Here is an 18,689-nt window from a genome sequence, read left to right as displayed (position 1 = left end):
TTTTGCTTTTAGTTAACACAATTATAATTAAGAGTTTGCTTAAAATGTTACCCAGCTTTCTCAGGTTTGACAATTTTTTGTGATGTTTTTATCACCTTATTCCGGAGGCTCGCGTGGGCACCGTCATTAATAGTGCCCGCCCCTTTTCTCCTATCTGTTAACATGGGACTGGAGAAGTCCACATAAAATCAGTTACTACACGAAAACAAAGCCGTTTTTAGGCCGCGCTGAGAAACGGTGCAGTGTTGACATGTTGGTGCAAATAAATATTGGACATTTTTACACAATTCAATCTACTAAACATCAGATTTGAGCGGAGAATATTTTCCCTCGTTCTCCGTTAAAATGAACGGGCTTTGCGCTCGACCGGAAGTGTCTGTACAACGGAAGTGCCGAGACAACGCAAAAAGTGGGCAGGGCGGAACCATGGATCTATAATAATGGGCGGAACAAGGTGAATTGGACGCCGACAGGAAGTGACATAGATAGAGGCAAACAATTTTAAACTGTTGCCGTGCCGACCACGTTATGTCAATGAGAAATGAGTGTCAAACTGCTACGGAACTTTACCTCTATCCAATCCAATCCACTTTATTTAGAGGGAACATTTTGTAAACAAGTGTTTCCGAAGTGCTGCACAGAAGATCGGCAGCATAGGAATAATAAAATAAGTAAATAATAAAACCAAGTGAAACCAAACTAGTCAATCATCTAAAAAGATTAAATCATTTAAAACAATATCATTGAAAAACATAAATAAGATGCAATAAAAAAAAAGTTTAATAAAATTGTAAAAAAAAAAACAATGAAAAACAATAAAAGAAAATAAAAGACACAGAGACACAATACATTTTCTGCCCAACATTTTGGTTTCTGAAAGCCACCATCGGTTCCTGAATGCACCACTGAAGACCCTTATCTTCAGTGAACACTTGCCACACTCGCCCTCATGCATTGGAGCCTTTGCGATCAACGTCAGGAACTCTCATATTGTTTAACCCTGGGGTCTCTGTCAGCAACTCTCAACCCTTTTTAAGTCAGCTCCCCAAAGGTTTAAAAAAAATCTAGAGTTTTATGAGTCAATAACAGAGTTTTGTTCGAGAGTATACAGTCATTTATTTGCAGAACACTTAAATGATATGGGGACGCAGAAGTATTCAGTGTCGCCTTATAGCTTTTTGCCCAACGTCCACTTTCTCAGGTCTTCAGGCAATAAACACAAATGTTGCAAGTCACCAGGAGATCTTTCTCATTTTCAATTTAAAAAGGCTTATGGGAAAAGATTAGGAGACAAAACAAAAGTTGATTTCTTTTTTTCTTTTTTTCTTGTATTTTCTTCTGAATGGCCTGGTCTCCTTTTTCGGGTGTAGTCCACTTTTTGACAGGCCTGAGAAGGTGCCTTTTGCATGCTCCACCCTTAAAAACATGCATGTGTAATGATAATATAATATCCTCATAGGGACGTTCAGCGGGTTTGTGGCTTTTAGGGACACTTAAAACTGCACGGCTAAGGCGATTTTCAAATTCCTCCAACATGATTACCATTTCAATGTTTGCATGTAAGCAGTCCAGAGCCCTAAACAATGGTGCTCTTATGTCTTACAGCTTCTTTTTGACGTAATGGCAGACAGGATCTACTTTGTCAGGCATCTTAGACACAAAGGCCCAGGACTAGTTATTCCTATCTTCGTTTAAAGTATTATGGAAACCGTAGGCGGAAGTTGTAGCGTGCGTATCTCAAACAGTAATAGTCATTGTACCCACATTTCCAGTTTGGAGTAGAAGATATGAGCATGCAATGATAAAGGCCTGTGTTGTGAAAGACTGATAAATTGGCAAGCGCAGTCCAAAATAAACATAGATGATGGCCCCATGTGTTTCAATGGCTGTTTTAACTTGATAGTCTCATGAGTGTTATGCTGCAATACTCAAGTGCGATTTCATAAAAGTTCTTTAACATGCAAACGCTACTTGCATAAAGTCCTCCTTATTCTGCAGATGCCAAAAAAAAGTGTGAGATATTTGTCAGCAGGTTATAATGGATGAAGGCCCTCTGTCTTTTCAAAGCTGCATTATGGGAGTTTTTATGCGACAACAAAACGTGCCATGTGTGCATAATTGACCTTTTTGTGACCCCAATGGCTGTATGGGTCGTTAGCATGGCACCTTTGCTTTCGATCATGGAAGCCTCTGCAACGCTCCAGGATCAACTGTAGGGTTTCTGGTGTGAAAATCCAGTGAAAACCTACAGCAAACCGTAAAAACAATCGGGCATCGTAGAGGCTACTGTGATGGAAAGTTGACGCCAAGCTAATCACTCATACAGCCGCTGGGTCACTGAAAGGTCAAATTGGCACAATAAGAAAAGAAAAGTCACCTAAAAAGTCCTGCAATGCACCTTTAGAGCCAGAACTTGGTGCCTGATGCAAGGACAGCTCTTCTCCAAACGCTAGACAGGCCTCATCTTGCTGTTGGGCTATTCTTTTCTTCGTTTACGTCGTGCTGCCTCGTGTTCCATACACCAACAGAAAGCATGTACAACTAAATGGACTATTTTGTTTCTTCTTTTTAATGAAGATGCACATGCTATAGTCTAACTAATAGCATGAATTCATATAGTTTTCGGGGAGGCGTTCCACTGGGGATTTTATGACTTTGGAAATGGCTGATCTATGGTGTCCGTAATGAGGACATAGTGAGACATCCAAGAGTGAACTAGTGCTATTGTTTATCTCATATTAAATCATTTTGAAAAAGCAACAAATATTTCAATCCCTTCATAACATCACCCTTTAACAATGTTGCCCTGAAACTAATAGGTAATTTTCACTGTTGCTATTATTAACGTGATTGTATATTACTGCTTTAGCTTCTTGACACTGGTGAGCTCATCCTCTGTTATTGTTTTGGGTTGATTCAACGCACTTAAGCCCATATAGAAAGTAAATCTATCAGTAGATTTAGGGAGGGGTGGACTCTGCTAAAATAGTTCCAGCTTACATCAACTACAGTCTGTGTCCAAAATGTTAAGTGGAGGCTTTGGACATTTTTATGTTTGACAAAATGCTCCCTGCTGACCTGGTACATTGCTTCATGCTCTGTCTTTTTGGGCCTGTGTTAGACCTAAACTCTCGTTTAAAGCTCGTCTCTTGATTGATTCCTGGTTGGTTCTTAAATTGGGGCTTGTTTTTGGTACCTACACTAAAAGTGTCAATACAAAGGAAGTGCATGATGTCATTGCTCCACTCCAGGATCCAATGGAACTTTAGCCTTATTCACTATAATCCGATTTAGCTGATTTTAACTTGCTGTAGAGCCGACTACAAAGCTCTTTTTAAACTTCTATACGCAAAGAAATATCACATTTACTCTGGATTTTCATTAATTATCACTTTTTTCCCCATACACAATGAAAGTTTAGCTTCATTTTCCCCGGAGAAATTGTGACATATATTATTCTCATTAGGTTTAAAACATTTTTGGCCTTTTATCTGTTGTTATTTCAGCAGGAGATTCAGATAAAGTTGCAGTTTTTGCTGTGTTTGTCGACTAATGTGTGTGACGTCACACTTAAGAAACATATTGATGACAATTGAATCATAGGACCCTAGAAGAAGCGCAAGTAGCACAAAAATGCTCCACGGTTCCAGAACCATTTAACTATAGCATCATTACATATTACATCCAAATGTGCTGTCCCTTATACAACGCCATCAATCAAAATCCCGTAATGATGGCAATAAAATGAAATTGAATACTCAAACGCGAGCTCTAAAATACTTGGCAGGACTGTACACTGGTGGAGACATGTCCCATTGGCTCATAATGCACTTACAGTATATGTCACACCCTCCATAACGGCGCCTGTGTGTTGTCCCTGTCACCAGTCCCTCACACGAGCTATTAACATTCTTTCCGACGCATTTTTTATTTATCTGCACGAGCAAATTGAGTAGGTGAGAGATTAGTTACCAAAACAGGAAGTAGGAAGCTCGGCTATATTTTAAATCATGTGTCAGACGTTTTCAGATAAAGTCGACAAAAGGGAAGAGGGAGGGACGAGGTCAAATAGGAACTAGGTAAAGAAATAGTGGACTTTTTTTGGGGGGGGGCATTTGAAAAGTGAAATTGAAACATGGTTTTGTCATATCACAATGTCCCACATAATTATTTACAATCATTTAATATTTATTGATTTAAGTTTATTGTATTTAATCCTTTAAAAAGTGTAAAAAATATATATATTGAAAAAGTTTAACTATATTCTTTCTCAAAATCACATAGTTGTTCTTTAGCTATTATCTAATTATTTGTGTGCATTTAATCATTCATTTAAGAAGGGACCGTGCATATTAATTAATACAAGTGCACAAAGTTCAGTGTCCACCTATAAATATACTAGATAGAAATCCCAGATAGAAAACCTAGTGTTGGATGAAGTTCTGCCCAGACACTGATGCTAAAACCCACAATGGAAACCATTACGCACACAAAGTCTGTTTAAATGGTATTTATTTATGCAATTACAAGTTTCATATGAATTAAAACAATCAGTACACACATTGTATCTTCTGCCTTAATTACACAGTCACAGATGTCTGGCCTAAATCCAAGTGATTGAGATAAGGAAATGTGAGGAATTCCCAAAAATCAGTTGATTTCTCTTTGAAGTTTTATATTTCCATTGTCTTGTTTTTTTTTACAGAATTTTTTGCCATAACATAATACAAAACACGGGTTCTTTTTTTTGTTTGTACTTTTCATCTTTTATTGTCTCTGTTCCATAAAACACCACCATTCAGGTTAAAGAGGCAATAACACCAATGGCATGAATCATCTCTCAGTCATACGGGAGTTTATATTCTATGCCAGTAGATGGGTGTGGATTTTACAGCCGTCTTCTGGTTAAAGCAATTGATCAACATTATGACCGTAACATAGGAGTGCTGGATTTTGTGAAAGGGAAAACCTTGTGCAGCCAGAGAAAAATGTAGAACCCCAAAATACTGGGACTATTCCGGGTATTCTGTATTGCAGGACTTATTTCTACAGTACAATTGAATACATTAACAGAGTGTCAGAAATTTTCTTTGTTGAAATAAAATTTGGTCTTATGTGGATCTACATCAGAGAATTTGGCACATTTCTTTTCCAAACTTTTGGCTAGGGCTTCAGGGCCACACAAAAAGGTGCCGACCACCGACGTAGGATTTTCTTCGCAAACTTGTTCAAACTCTTTATCCCAGACGGGCCTGCCAGCACTGGTTTTCTGTTTCAGCCCAGTGATCACATCTGTGTCCTTATCAAACTTGATGTTAAAGTAATCGACAAGGCTTTCGTCCCATCCTGTAAGGTAGAGCTTGTAGGTGAGGAAATTCCCCATGCCTCTCTCCTCCATCTCTCTCTCCAGCAGTTGGAGAAGGTCCACAAACCATTCGAAGGCATAAGTTTCCCGACACAGCCAGTAGAAATAGATCTTTCTGGTGCGTAGCTTTGGGTCTGACTCTTTCATTTTATACCAAATGGATTTGAGAACAGAAGCAAACGGCGTCACTCCAATACCAGCCCCGACCAGCATGGCAACCTCATAGTCGAAGACATCCTCACTGGCCGTGCCGAACGGGCCGTCCACACCAAGTTTGGGTCCCTGCGCTCCCTCTGGCAGCTGCTCCATGAGGCTGATGAGTTTGTCGGTCCAGTCTCCGCCGGAGCGGATGTGCACGCTGAAGAAGTCCTCCTCGGGGGCAGAGGTCATGGTGAAAGGATGCCACTCCAGCTGTGAGATGGACGGGCAGTTGATGAAGACGTACTGACCGACCTCCATTTTGAACCCCGTCTTGACCAGCTGAAGCTCCAGCACGTTGGAAGGCCTCATAACAATCTTTCTGTATGTGACGGTCTGGGTATAGCGGATAAAACGAACTATTCTTTCACACAAATACAAAACCATGGGCCCAATGACCCACCACCAAGTCTTCGGAGCCCCTCCTGCAAACTGAGGGATGGGACACTCTTCGATCTCTCCCCATTGGTCACTGAGGTCTTTGCAGAGGGTGTACTTATGAGCATCTGTGTTATGGCTGCGCACAATACGACCAGCTCCGTGGAAAACCAGACCGGCGAAGAAGACGATGAAGAGGTGATGCGTGAACCAGAAGACTTCGAAGTAGCTCCGCCGGATGACCTCCATCGACGAAGTGATGATTAGAATGAGAGCCAGGGTGATGACGACGCCAGTGAGGCCGGCGATGGAGGTGCACACAAAGTAGGTTGGAATCTGCTGCGGATCCATGTCCTTTTCCCGGATTGGGTTGAGAAAAGCAGTGCCGTTGGCGTCTCCCAGATTGGACAGTGCAGTGCTGAGTTTGTCATACATCCCTTGCCTGCTATTGTTGAACCACTCCGCATTCAGTAAATGGGCAACCGTATGAACCGCGCTCATTAGTGCGATCATGTAGGCGACAAGTTTGTGGAAAGTTAAATTCTTGTCAAGCTGCTTACGAATTGACCTTCCGTAGCACACAAAGGAGCCACGCAGCAGAGACAGCAAGTTCCTACAGACGGGGAGCAAGATGAGCAGGCAGTTAAAGTTGAGGACTCCGGCTGAAGCTCTGGCCCAGGCCAAAGCAGACCCCAATAGATGTCTGGTATAGTAAAACTCATCTCCCAAGTCATAGATGCGGTAATACCAAACAAAGAGGAAGATGTTCATCCCCATCCAAGCTAACAATATGAGAGACGTGAGTCCGTTGTTAATTATCCAGTTCCCCATGTCGGCGCCTAACGCTCAAGGCTCTTTGCTTCTCAGCATCTTCAGCTCCACCGTGAGATCACTTTATAGTCTCCAGGAAAAAACCCGCCCCTTTCATGTACGCACAGAAGCTGTGGTAATAATTGACCAGTCAGGGAAACACAGCCAATTTACTGACTTTCATGACAACCTGCCCTCTGACCTTCGGAAAGCTTGATATACAAGAATGCAGCTGGAATGAGGAAGAGATCTTAAAGACAGTAGGGAAGAGTGGGTTAAAGGAATAGGCTACCGTTTTTACATACTAAGATATGTTCTTACCTAACCTTAGTCGAGTTAATATATACCCGTCTGGTCTTTGTCCGTGCGCTCTGTCACGCAAACGGAGCACATACGCAGCCTCTCCCACATGTCATATAGCTCCAAAAAAGCTCACGATAGAAGCTACCAAGCTCTTCCACGTGTTCCCTATTTAAATAAAGTTACGTGAAGTGTTTTCATGCGAAGTATATTTACACAGAAATGTAACATGTCGATTTTCTAAGCAGATAAAAATGGGGTACTATATTGTGAGGCGTAATGATACGAGGAGCACAACGTCCGCGCAGTAACTCCTAAAGACTTCCCCCGCTCACTTCCGTCAAGGTCCCTGATTGGTCATTTTGGTATAAAAGCAGAGTAACAGTTTGGCAGATTTCTTAAATAAACACAATCGTACAGGAACAAACAACAGGAAACAAAAAATTGTACAATTCTATATTTATATATATTTTTTACATTTATTGGTGGTTCTGGGTTTGGAAGAAGCTTGATATTTTAATGTTTTATGTTATTTTATTTGACCTTTATTAAACCAGGAAAGTCCCATTGAGATTAAGAATCTCTTTTCAAGGGAGTCCTGGCCTCTGAGGGGAACCGATTGTACATGTTTTAGTGGTAGGGGAAACCGGAGTATTCGGAGGACTCCACACAGACACAGAACATATACCACACAAAAACGCTCACCACTGCGCCACCGTACCCCCAAATAATCAAATAATCAATTATTGGGGGGTTTTATAGGGGAAAAAAACCTGCAGATGGTCGGTATTTAGCGTAATGTCGCTAAAGGAAAATAATGCTTTGTGTCAATTTTACCTTTTAATCTGGTGGTTCGACTTACCCCATGACCTGGTTGAACTTCTCTCAGGTCTTTAATGTCTTTAAAACCTTATATTCCTGACAATTTTTGAAGATGCAAACAAATACAAAAGATCCCAACGTGTATGGGATGATATAATAAAAATGAAGTATATATATTATATGCTATGCTACACTGTCGTCATTATACATTCACGCAGCAATTGTTGGTGATAAGCTACTATTGAAGCCACAGCCGCCCGGGGCAGACTGTCCATTTACCACGTGCTTATAATGTGTTGTTTATATTCTGATCTCTTCTTATGTCAGTGCCCTCTGCTGGACATGTGTGGAATTCTTTCCTTTCTTTTTTTAAGCTGCCCCCTAGTGGCTGGAGTAGGCATTGTGTTTTTTTTTTCTTTAAAAATTCATAACGCCATGCAGGACTGGGCTAGAGACTTGCTTTTATACTCAGGAATTTGTGCTCTACAAGTCAGGGGCCGGATTGAACCGCGGGCCGCCTGTTGGAGACCCCTGCCCCATACATTTATCATGAGGCTTATTGCACTTGTTGACAAACCCAAATTTACCGTGAGAATTGGTTGCACTGTAAATTTGCAAAGATGCTTTTTAAAACCTAAAACAGGGGGGCCAGTGCAAGGTGAACACCTAACCCAGCACTCTCACTTAGCGCGTACAGTGAGTAGTGCAGCCGAGGTTACACAAACGGATGATAAATAAAACATGGCATTGGCTTCGTCCGGTTTGACATTCTGATTCTGATTCAAAAGGGCGTGAGGAATACAGTCTCATACTCTTCTCACTGGGTGTACCCCGCATCTGTCCCGTGTAGAGACTCAGCTGGGACAGGCCCCCGCCCCTCGTCCCGTGCAGCTCGCAGGCAGCGCCACTTACGGGGAACAACATACCGCAGCTGTGATTTCTGCTGCTGAGACGTGGTTTTGATTTACAGCGCTGCAGAGAAATCTGGTATCCAAGCCGCCACTCAGCTGCTGGACCACATGGGACCCTCAGTCAGAGCCAAGAGGAAGTTGCCATATTATGCTTTATCCCGGCTTTTAAAACATATTTCTTAACATCTTAGCATTGGCACTTCACAGTAGACCCTATATACAGTATGTGCTATTTGCTCAACTCTGTGTTGTGTCTTACTTATTATTCTAGGTTTCCTTTTTTCATATTTTTTCCAATATCTTCTAAATTTCAGTTTTTTATCGTTTATTGCAGAGTGGTCAGTGCCCAACTTTAGGTAGGGCAGGAGTTAAAGGGGGTCTGGAAACATAAAGCGGTTGCATGCTTCATGTTCACATTGAGGGTCATTTAAGCTTTCACTAAAAAACTAACCAACTTTTGACGTTTTAATCTGATGAATTATTGTACTGTGTTAAATGTGAAAGAATGAAGCAAAGCTGTTTATCTTAAATTAAACGAACTCCCTCTTCTGGCAACAATGGGGAGCACTTGGCAGTTTAAATTAGGTTGAAACAGTGGCTGTCCATTTTGATTTGGAAACCTGAAAAAAAGTAAAAAAAACAATTTTATACCTGCTTGCCTTCATACCACAATGTTCATTTTTTATGCCCAGAAGGGGGTAATATTTACTCAAGTAAGCGTAATGTTACTTTGAGATAGTTTGACATAAGTACAAGTAAAAGGTAGTGACGCAAATCAATACTCAAGTAAAACTAAGTTAAAGGGACACTGTGTAACATTTTGGACTATATGTTGCCATTAGTAAAAACATGCTCCCAATGACCAGCTTCACACAGAAAATGCTGTTACTGCAGTGGGTAATCAAAGAATGGATTTGGATGAGAATTTCAATCGCCAATTCTACTGACTTTAGTCACATCTCCATGGAGACGAGCTGGAGACGTACCCGCTCCCGATAAAGTTACAGTCATGTCTTAGCAGAGCTGAGCCGCTCACAGTAAAAGCTCATGCTTGCTTGTGCATTTATTTTTCAACAATGAAAATATCTGTCATAAAATAAATGCTTGTATTTCAATTTTATTTATTGGGTAAAATTCTACGTGGTTTAGCTTAAAAGAAAAAAAAAAAGTACTTGGACAAAATGTAACTTGACAACTGTGAAGTACTGAGTAACTGAGTGTAAAAGTCTGATTTAGGTTTCAGTTGTGACATAAATGATGAGAAACAAAACTTGTAGTAATGTGAAAATATTAATATTTCCAAAGAAATAATAACACAAAACGCAAACTACCGGTATACATGTTTTAGGCCGACATGAAGCTTTTGTAACTTTAAAATTCTCTTATAATGGAAGGTAACTTTTTTAACTCAAGTAAGAGTAAAGATACTTCATACTCGAGTAATGACATAACTACACTAATAAATACAGTTTTTTTCAAAAATGTTACTTTTCTCTGCCTCTGTACTTTGCTAAAATATGTTACTTTGTCTGATTCCATTTTCAATATCCCAAAATTTTAGTTTTTGGTTCACATTAAAACACTCCCACTACATGAACACCCTGCTAATTTCAAGCCATTATGATACAGCTCGCCAAACAATGTCTGACAGGGGTGGGGATGGTTGTAACACAATCATCCCCTATAGACAGTTAGTAACACTTACTTGATTTGACTTTTACAGAATGCCAGGCAGTGGAAAAGAAAGACTGACAGATTTGTGCCAGCTAAGAAAGAAAGAAAGAAAGAAAGAAAGAAAGAAAGCGAGAAAGCGAGAAAGAAAGAAAGAAAGAGAGAAAGAAAGAAAGAAAGAAAGAAAGAAAGAAAGAGAGAGAGAAAGAAAGAAAGAAAGAAAGAAAGAGAGAAAGAAAGAAAGAAAGAAAGAAAGAAAGAAAGAAAGAAAGAAAGAAAGAAAGAAAGAAAGAAAGAAAGAAAGAATGAAAGAATGAAAGACAGAGAAAGAAAGAAAGGCAAGAGAGGGTCCAGTGGTCATTCCAGTGTAGGTTACACTGAAGCATCAGCAAGGTTTTCTCAGAGGTGCAGGAAGAAGTGTTGGCTGACTTTTTGACTCAGACAGCAGACCTGTATTATGGACTGACTGCACTTCAACCTGGATAGACTCAAACAGACAAAAGCAGCGATTAGGAAGATTAATTGACATGTATAATAGTTTTGGCGATCAGACCCCGGTAGTAGACATCAATGTATGAAAGTCAGTGTGGATGAACAGCTTGTAGTTAGGGATGTCTTCCCCCGGAACCTGGACACTGGTGGTGGTATGGAAGACCCGTGAAGATGCAGCAGGGAGAAGCCGTGGACGGAAGAGGCGGAGATGGGGTGGAGGCGGGTCGCAGCACAAGGTCTGTGATATTCTTGCAGAGGTCTGACTTTGTACCATTCGTAGTTAACAAATGTGGGTACTTTGTATAAAAGTTTGAGAATTCAAGCTCAAAAATTCAGTGAGTTACAGGAGCTGAAGCAAAAAGTGGTACAACCAAACCCGGTTTCCTCTATATTTTATACATTCAGAGTTTGATCATTTTACAATATCTTGTTTTCTTTTGTATCATTTTGTTTTCTCACTACTTTATGCTTCATGTTGCACAATGCACCAAAAATAAACATTTGTGAACACAGATAACGGCACTAAAATCCATCCTGATCCTGATTCTGGAAAGGCAGTATTTGACAAGTTCAGAACTGCTTGAACTCACCAACAACAGTTCGTTTGTCAGTGATGGGAAAGCAGCATTTCACTCGAGCAGAAGGTCAAAACATTTGCATTGTTTTTGTATTATTGATGAAAATCACCCCTTTGTTCTTCGTCCCACCACTCAACTTGTACTGGAACATGGTGACAGGAATATGGCAATAGAATCATGTAACTGATCCTATTCATTGATCTCAGTTACATGACTTTTCAGATGCAACTGGGGGGACTAGAGACTGTTAATTGTTATATGGCAGCGGCCTTCTTACTCTGTGGTCACGATAGTCCCGCCACGACCACTGAACACACGTATAAGGCAAGGCGTGAGTGAATGCTCTGGCAAAGGATACAGCACAAGGGGAAAAACAGGAATTAAAATTTCTTATATAACCTTTATTACAATACATCTATGTCAATGTGAAAACTGATTCGGTCAAATGCAAAAAGAGAGAATGAAGGGCATTTGTCCATCAAGTTGACACTGGGTAAGTAAAAATTCATCAGATAAAGTCACGCCGAAGCCACAAATGAACAGGAGGGACAGAACAGGACTGCGATGACATGGGCACAAAAGAAGGAGCATTTGATAAAGGTCGTTGTTACAGTATTTTACACGCACATGACACGCGTGACATAATCCGACAGTCAGCACAATCTGAGTCAAAGATTTACTCAACAAAAGAGTTCTTCTGGGAAACGCGGCCCAAAAACAAAAGCCGTATTCAGCGCCGCCGCCGCCACCACCGCTGCGGCTGCCACCAGTGTGCGAGTGTGTCACTGTGTGGTATGTGCGCTCAAATCCACATGACCCACTGACAGCCTGTTCAGTCAGCAGCAGCACAGGGGAAGTAACAAAAGCAGGTACTCACTGATCTTGGTATTATTCCCCATTAAATTGTGTTTATACTTGGATATAGATGTCATAACTGCAGTGTGTTAACCAAAGGAGATTTGTAAAATATCAATATAGCATCCACAACAACCTCTTACCACCCCGCCTTCACCAAGCACATTTTTCCCAAGAAGCTTTCAGATTTGGGTGCTCGGTTAAGGCGGGGGGTAAGATGTTTTGTATTACTGTGAGATGTTGTAATAAGCCAGATGTATTTACCAGAAGTGATCCAGAAGTTGACTTAAGATGGCAGCTTTGGGCTTATGAAAAATGTGTTTCGTCTCATTTACACCTTCTCAGTGTGTTCAGATATATTTACATATTACTCACGCTTCATTTGTGAGTCTAAACTTTACATCCACACTTACTTCAGATGAGAGGATCACATTAAACACGGTCTTAAACTTTTATTAGTACTTCATTTTGTTATATGTTTAGATTTTGAGTAAACAACAGCAAGTGTGTCTTGTAGGAACAACTACAGAGGATGGATTATGGAGCTGGACCGCTGCTGATTTTGTCTAGAAAAGGCCTAAGGGAGGAGTTCTTCCAACCCTCAATTGTTCAGTCTCAACTCTCAAGCGGCTGTGTGGAAACCATGCACTGTTTGGATATGGGCTTGGATAATTCTTATAAGTATTAGTTAACATGGGCCCAACAGGAGGCAGTAGAGCACAGCTGGCCTCATCTCAGTGGGATCTTTAGTGTGGGAACGTGTCCAGTTTCTTATATATTGTAGAAACATCAAGTGAAAAGGTTTTGTCCATTTTGAGTTAAAAAAAAAGAAAAAAAAGCTGGAAAAGTGATCGATGTTCGCACAAAAGGCCTCAAGTAGAGAAAAAAAATGAAACTTTTTCTAACCTTTATCTGAAGCACATGTGAGTGTTGGCGGCTGACGACTCCACATCTGTGCCTGCTCCGTTTAGCTCCCTTTCACTCAATTGGCATCGGTAGTTCACTGAAAACCCACATGGACATGATAAATATGGTTAGTTTTGTTGGTTTGTTTCAGAAATATCCCTTTTCCCAGAACAAAATGAAGCTCTGAGTTCTTACTTGCACTCAGGGTATGTAACATGGTGGATAGAGGAGCCAAAATATTTACTCAACTTTTACTAATTTTACTCAAGTAGAAGTAAAGAGTGCTGACCCAAATATCTACTCAAGTAAGAGTAAAAAAGTACTTGGATTTTTCTTTGTTTTACTTGACTAGTGCAGGTGCTGAGCCTCAAAGTCAGATTCATGTTTCAGTTGTGACATCAAAATTATGGTAAATGGTCTCAACTTATTTTTCCACCTACATTTGGCTCTCAAAGCGCTCTACAGCAAGGAACCACTTACCCATTCACACACCAGTATACGCAGACACTGGAGGCAAGGAGGGTGAAGTGTCTTGCCCAAGGACACAACAATTCAATTCAGTTCAATTCAACTTTATCACAGATTCAAGGTCCAAAGAGACAAAGTGACATCATAAACAAACAACACCAAAAACACAAAAAATAAGAAGGTGCATGACAGTGTGCACCTTCAGGAGGCCGGATTCTTTTGATCATGAGACGACACGCTCTACCATCTGCGCTAAATATAAATGGATTATAATGAAGAATTAAGTAACAAATCACTTTTCTTTTTTTTTACGCATTGTCACTTAAAGATATACGCACAGTGTCATGAGTTACTATTTTTTGTTCACTCATGTAAGAGTACGATACTTCACTTTCCTCAAGTAGAAGTAAAAAGTACTGCATGAAAAACATACAAAAGTGCAATTACTTCAAAAGGGTTATTTAAGTACATGTACTTGAGTAAATGTAACTGACAACCCCCTCTGGAAAAATAAATAAATAAATACTCACTTAATAAAATACAAACTCCAAAACCGTCTGAATCACTGTAGCTTTGGAAGTGCCTGTTTGAAGGCCTTTATGGGCCAGGGAGGAGAGAGATGTGGAGCACTGTGGCGCCATCTTGTGTCCAAAACACCAAATACAAGAGCGATAAAGTTTCACGAACGTCACTGACGCACTGCAGGAGCAGCACTCGAAGTGAAACTAAAAGTGAAAATATAAAAAATCCCAGAGATTCCCCTCATCCGAAGGGCATAAGCTGGTACTGCCCCATAGAGCTGGCAAACTGGGTACTTTTACTGTGCCAGAGGCTAGACTTTTAACCACAACAAAAGAGAAGCGCACGTGTAGTTAAAAACGCTCTTTGAACGCTTTAGGCTCACAAATCTGGGACTCTGAGGATATAACGGGACTGAACAGCAGCCGTCATGGTAAGTCCTTTGTCTTATATTTCGTAAAAAGGTCAATGCAGCTTTATTGATCAATGAAGTTTGGTGTAGAATGTCAATTATTTTCCTGAAGCTATTGGCCTTTTGTTTGAAATTCATTATGCAAAGTTTTTGTTCACTGATGATTGACTTGGTGTTTTTGAAGAGCCCACTGCAGAAGGTTCAAGAGCAGGTGGACGAGGTCACAGGCGTCATGTTCGACAACTTCAAAAAGATGGAGGAGAGGGCAGGAAAATTCGAAAACCTGAACATACAAGCGGAAGAGCTGAACGAAAAAGTGAGTGTTTTTGTTTTGGACAATAGAGCAGTGGATGTCAAACTGTGGTACTTGGGGTCATTTGACTTTTGCTTTTCAAAACGCCTTTCAAATGACATGCAATTTCATCAATGGTTTGGAATTTATTCTGTTTAGTTTGTAGGTTTGGAGATCCAGTTGAGGCATGTTTTGGAATCATCTTGCCTGAGTCTAGAAAAATGTGTCTTACAATCTTACAATGCACTTACTAATTCAATTGTCTCGTTTGTCTTTCCACAGAGTAAAATGTTTAAAAAGACGACCCGGAAGCTGAAAGGGCAGAAAAAACACACTGTTTTGAAAGTAATTCTGTGTGTCGCTGGAGCCATCGCACTCGTTGTTGGAGTTGTGTTGGTTGTCTGCCTGTAGAAGACCAGGGGTTTTCCTCCTACTGCCGTCCATATGTGAGGAACCTTAGGGTGACCCTTTGTTTAAGTTTGACAAATAAAGACTGCCTTCGAGTCCAGCTTCGTTCAGCTGAGGCCAAAATTACTATCTTCCCCGGGATTTTATGAAAAGGCTAACCATGCATATTTAACTTTGGACAATTGTAATGCCTTGTATATTGGACTGGACCAGGGCTGCACAGTCCAAGTCTAGACTGAAAACACGCCTCCTCTCCCTGGCCTTTGATACGAGCTCGCTGAGTTGACGTATCTTTGTTATCTTTTTTTATTTTTATGTGACATGTTGTTATTGTGAAGCACTTTGGTAAACTGTAGTTGTTTTTTTTTTTTAAATTAATATAAAAATAAACTTGATTTGAAATATGATGATTCAAATTGCACTAAAATCCATCTCTGGAGATGTTGGCAATGCTCACCATGAAGTCTCCAGCAGAAGTTGGAGCAAGGCCACATTTGGTCCCTGCATGGACATGTTTTTTTCTTGGATACAGTGAATGTGCAAATGGTCTCAGGATGAATGGATGAAACATTTTGTGCAAACTTCAGTCAAAACTAAGTCAAAGTTAACTCTATATTCAGTCTGCTATTTGCACCAAATATCTCAAATGCTTTTTCCCAAGTTAATACCTTGACTTTTCTGAATATGTTCACATTCTTATTGTTGAGTTTAGACTTATTTAGATTTCTTTGGCGCCTCAATAAACCCAAACTAACAGCACACCCCTTGTTTCTCTGTTTTTTGGATTTGTGAGGTATGAAAACTACTGCTATAATAGATGTGTTGCTTTGTGCTGTATGAAAGTCCTCTCTGCACCGGGTTTCAATAGATACACATAAACAAATATCATTAAATAAGAGTATTGTATTTTTGTGAAACACTACACCGTATTGGCTGATATTACACACTTATTGAACATTATTGCAGTGTGTTGTGTTTCTCTTGAGCTGCAGTTTCTTCACAGCATTTACAGTAAATGGTTTCATTTATGAGATATCACTGTTTTTACTTTCAAGTTCATTTATGGCAGGGTGCAGCATGATACAAGTCGGACCTGTTTTGTTGGATCCGTGTCCTTGGCACTGTGTCCCTTATACATTATAAGCTCTTCTATTATCTTGAAAATGGATAGAGTGCCCCGTGTTCAGGGGTGGGTAGTACTCTGTTGCACTTAGTTAATACTATCAGTAGAGTAGTTATATCATTCTGTACTTTTTACTTATACTTGGGTAATATTGTATTGAAGTATCTTAAATATGATTATCACTTTTCATACCATGGTCTGGGTGAATACTCAATTCTGATTGACTGATTAAACTGGACTGGTCCCACAACATCAACTCCCTGTACAAAAAGGGCCAAAGTCGCCTCCACCTTCTGAGGACACTGAGGTCCTTCGGAGTGAGCCGCCTCTGCTCAGGACTTTTTATGACTCTGTGGTCGCCTCTGCTCTCCACTACGCTGCCGTGTGCTGGGCCCCGGGCAGCACAGAGCGGGACAAGAACAGAATGAACAAGCTGGTCAGGAGGGCCAGCTCCGTCCTGGGCTGCCCCCTGGACTCTGTGGAGGAGGTGAGTGATAGGAGGGTGTTAGCCAAGCTCACCTCCATCATGGACAACACCTCCCACCCACTGCACGGGACTGTAGAAGAGCTGTGCAGCTCTCTCAGTGGCAGACTGACCCTCAGTGCAGGACGGAGCGCTACCGCAAAGCCTTCATCCCCACTGCTGTCAGACTGTACAATAAGACTGTGAAGTAACATGTGCAATAATCTCTGTATCAGCTGCACTTTATTAACTCTTCTTCTTGAACGCCGACTGTAACAAGTGAATTTCTCCTTTGTGAGATCAATAAAGGTTTATCTTATCTTATCTAAGTCTACAATATACTTAAAGACAACATATTTGAAAACATTCCAAAACATATTTTGAATGCATTTTTGGTGTTTTCTAGGGAAATATTAGGATTTTCACATTGCTACAAGTCTTGTTTCTCATAATTTATGTAATTTATTAAAATCATCATACATAATTAAAATCACAGCCACAACAATCAATTATGTCACAACTAAACACTCAAACAGTTAAGTAACATGCATCCAAGTATTTTCTTTTTAGTTTTTAGTATTTATTTGGGTCAGTACTTTTTGCTTGTATTGGTAAATGATTTCATAGTGACGTTAGTTTGGCTATATTCTACCCGCCTCTGCCAGGGTTAAATTACAAAAACAAATTCATTTAATTTGACTTGAACGTATGCATGAAGGTTTCAGGGTTCAACAGTCATTCAGCAGAAGTCTGGACACGCCCCTGCGTGGTAAAGGTGTGTGGTTATCTGGGGAACTCCCCGGCGATGAACTGCATTTAAACAGCAACATGAGCATAAGTGAAAGCAAAACGATCAACGAGGACATCGACGACTGTTTTTACCATTTACACAAAATATTACACGCAGCATTCTTCCCTTTTTTTGAAACACTTGTTTGAAGTCTATGCTGGTCCGAATCAGAAGCATCAAAAATGGTAAGTCAGGTCAACCTCTGCAGTAGTGGTTCTCAAACTGTGGTACGTGTCTCACTGGTGGGACTTCTTCAGGTGGTTTACTCAGTCATTAATATGACAGAGTAAACCACCTGCAATTTAAGAATTGAACTGGAGATAATTTCATTTGTGCTTCGGTGATGCATTTGAGTGAAGTGTCCTGGTTTTGAAGGGTTTAGTCCAGTTTAGGTCTATTTTGGACTATACTGTAAGACGCGGGTCTTATAGTATATATAGTATAATCTTATATATATAGTTTTGTCCTGATTGTGGCACTTGGCGTGAAACGTCAGAACCACTGCTCTTCAGGAAACACATTACATTATATACACATCACAATCCTATTTTACCCAATCAGATTAATTTTGACTAATCAGAATTAATCTTAATGTAATTATTTCCATCATTCATTTTTAAATTATCAATACTTATCTAAATATTTACTCATATTATTTAACTAATATCAACCTGTCAAAAGATTGGAACCCCTTTTAATTTATGAAAGAACACATGTGGAAGTATGTTTTAGTAATTTGTGATTCATCCATGATCATTTATGAAAAAGTTCTAATCTAATTCTAAAGCGTTATTATTCTTAAAGCGTTGACTGTAAATTTGTAAATTTACTATTCCTTTGTGTGGACTTGTGTGGGAAAGAATGGCCTGCAGAGACAACAGGAGGAAGTGAAAGAGGCCACAGCGATCATGATGGAGAACTACACGAA

General features: G+C 40.2%; 1 protein-coding gene and 1 long non-coding RNA gene across 2 annotated transcripts; one reads left to right on the top strand and one right to left on the bottom strand.

The window, feature by feature from the left end:
- Positions 1-5,077: 5,077 nt before the first annotated feature.
- Positions 5,078-6,772, bottom strand: LOC306974101 (NADPH oxidase 2-like; the record flags this gene model as incomplete). Its single annotated transcript, XM_079571242.1, has 1 exon — positions 5,078-6,772. The coding sequence occupies one exon, from the start codon at positions 6,770-6,772 to the stop codon at positions 5,078-5,080; it is 1,695 nt and encodes a 564-aa protein (XP_079427368.1).
- A 7,730-nt stretch (positions 6,773-14,502) lies between these two features.
- LOC306966593 lies at positions 14,503-15,500 on the top strand. Its single transcript, XR_013793119.1, has 3 exons — positions 14,503-14,706; positions 14,870-15,001; positions 15,260-15,500. It is a non-coding gene; the product is annotated as an uncharacterized lncRNA (long non-coding RNA).
- The last annotated feature ends 3,189 nt before the right edge of the window (positions 15,501-18,689 follow it).

The sequence above is a fragment of the Gobius niger genome, assembly GCF_951799975.1.
Source record: "Gobius niger genome assembly, chromosome: 1".
Taxonomy (NCBI): domain Eukaryota; kingdom Metazoa; phylum Chordata; class Actinopteri; order Gobiiformes; family Gobiidae; genus Gobius; species Gobius niger.
Note: the sequence above shows the minus strand (reverse complement) of the source record. Positions and strands in the feature narration are given on the sequence as shown.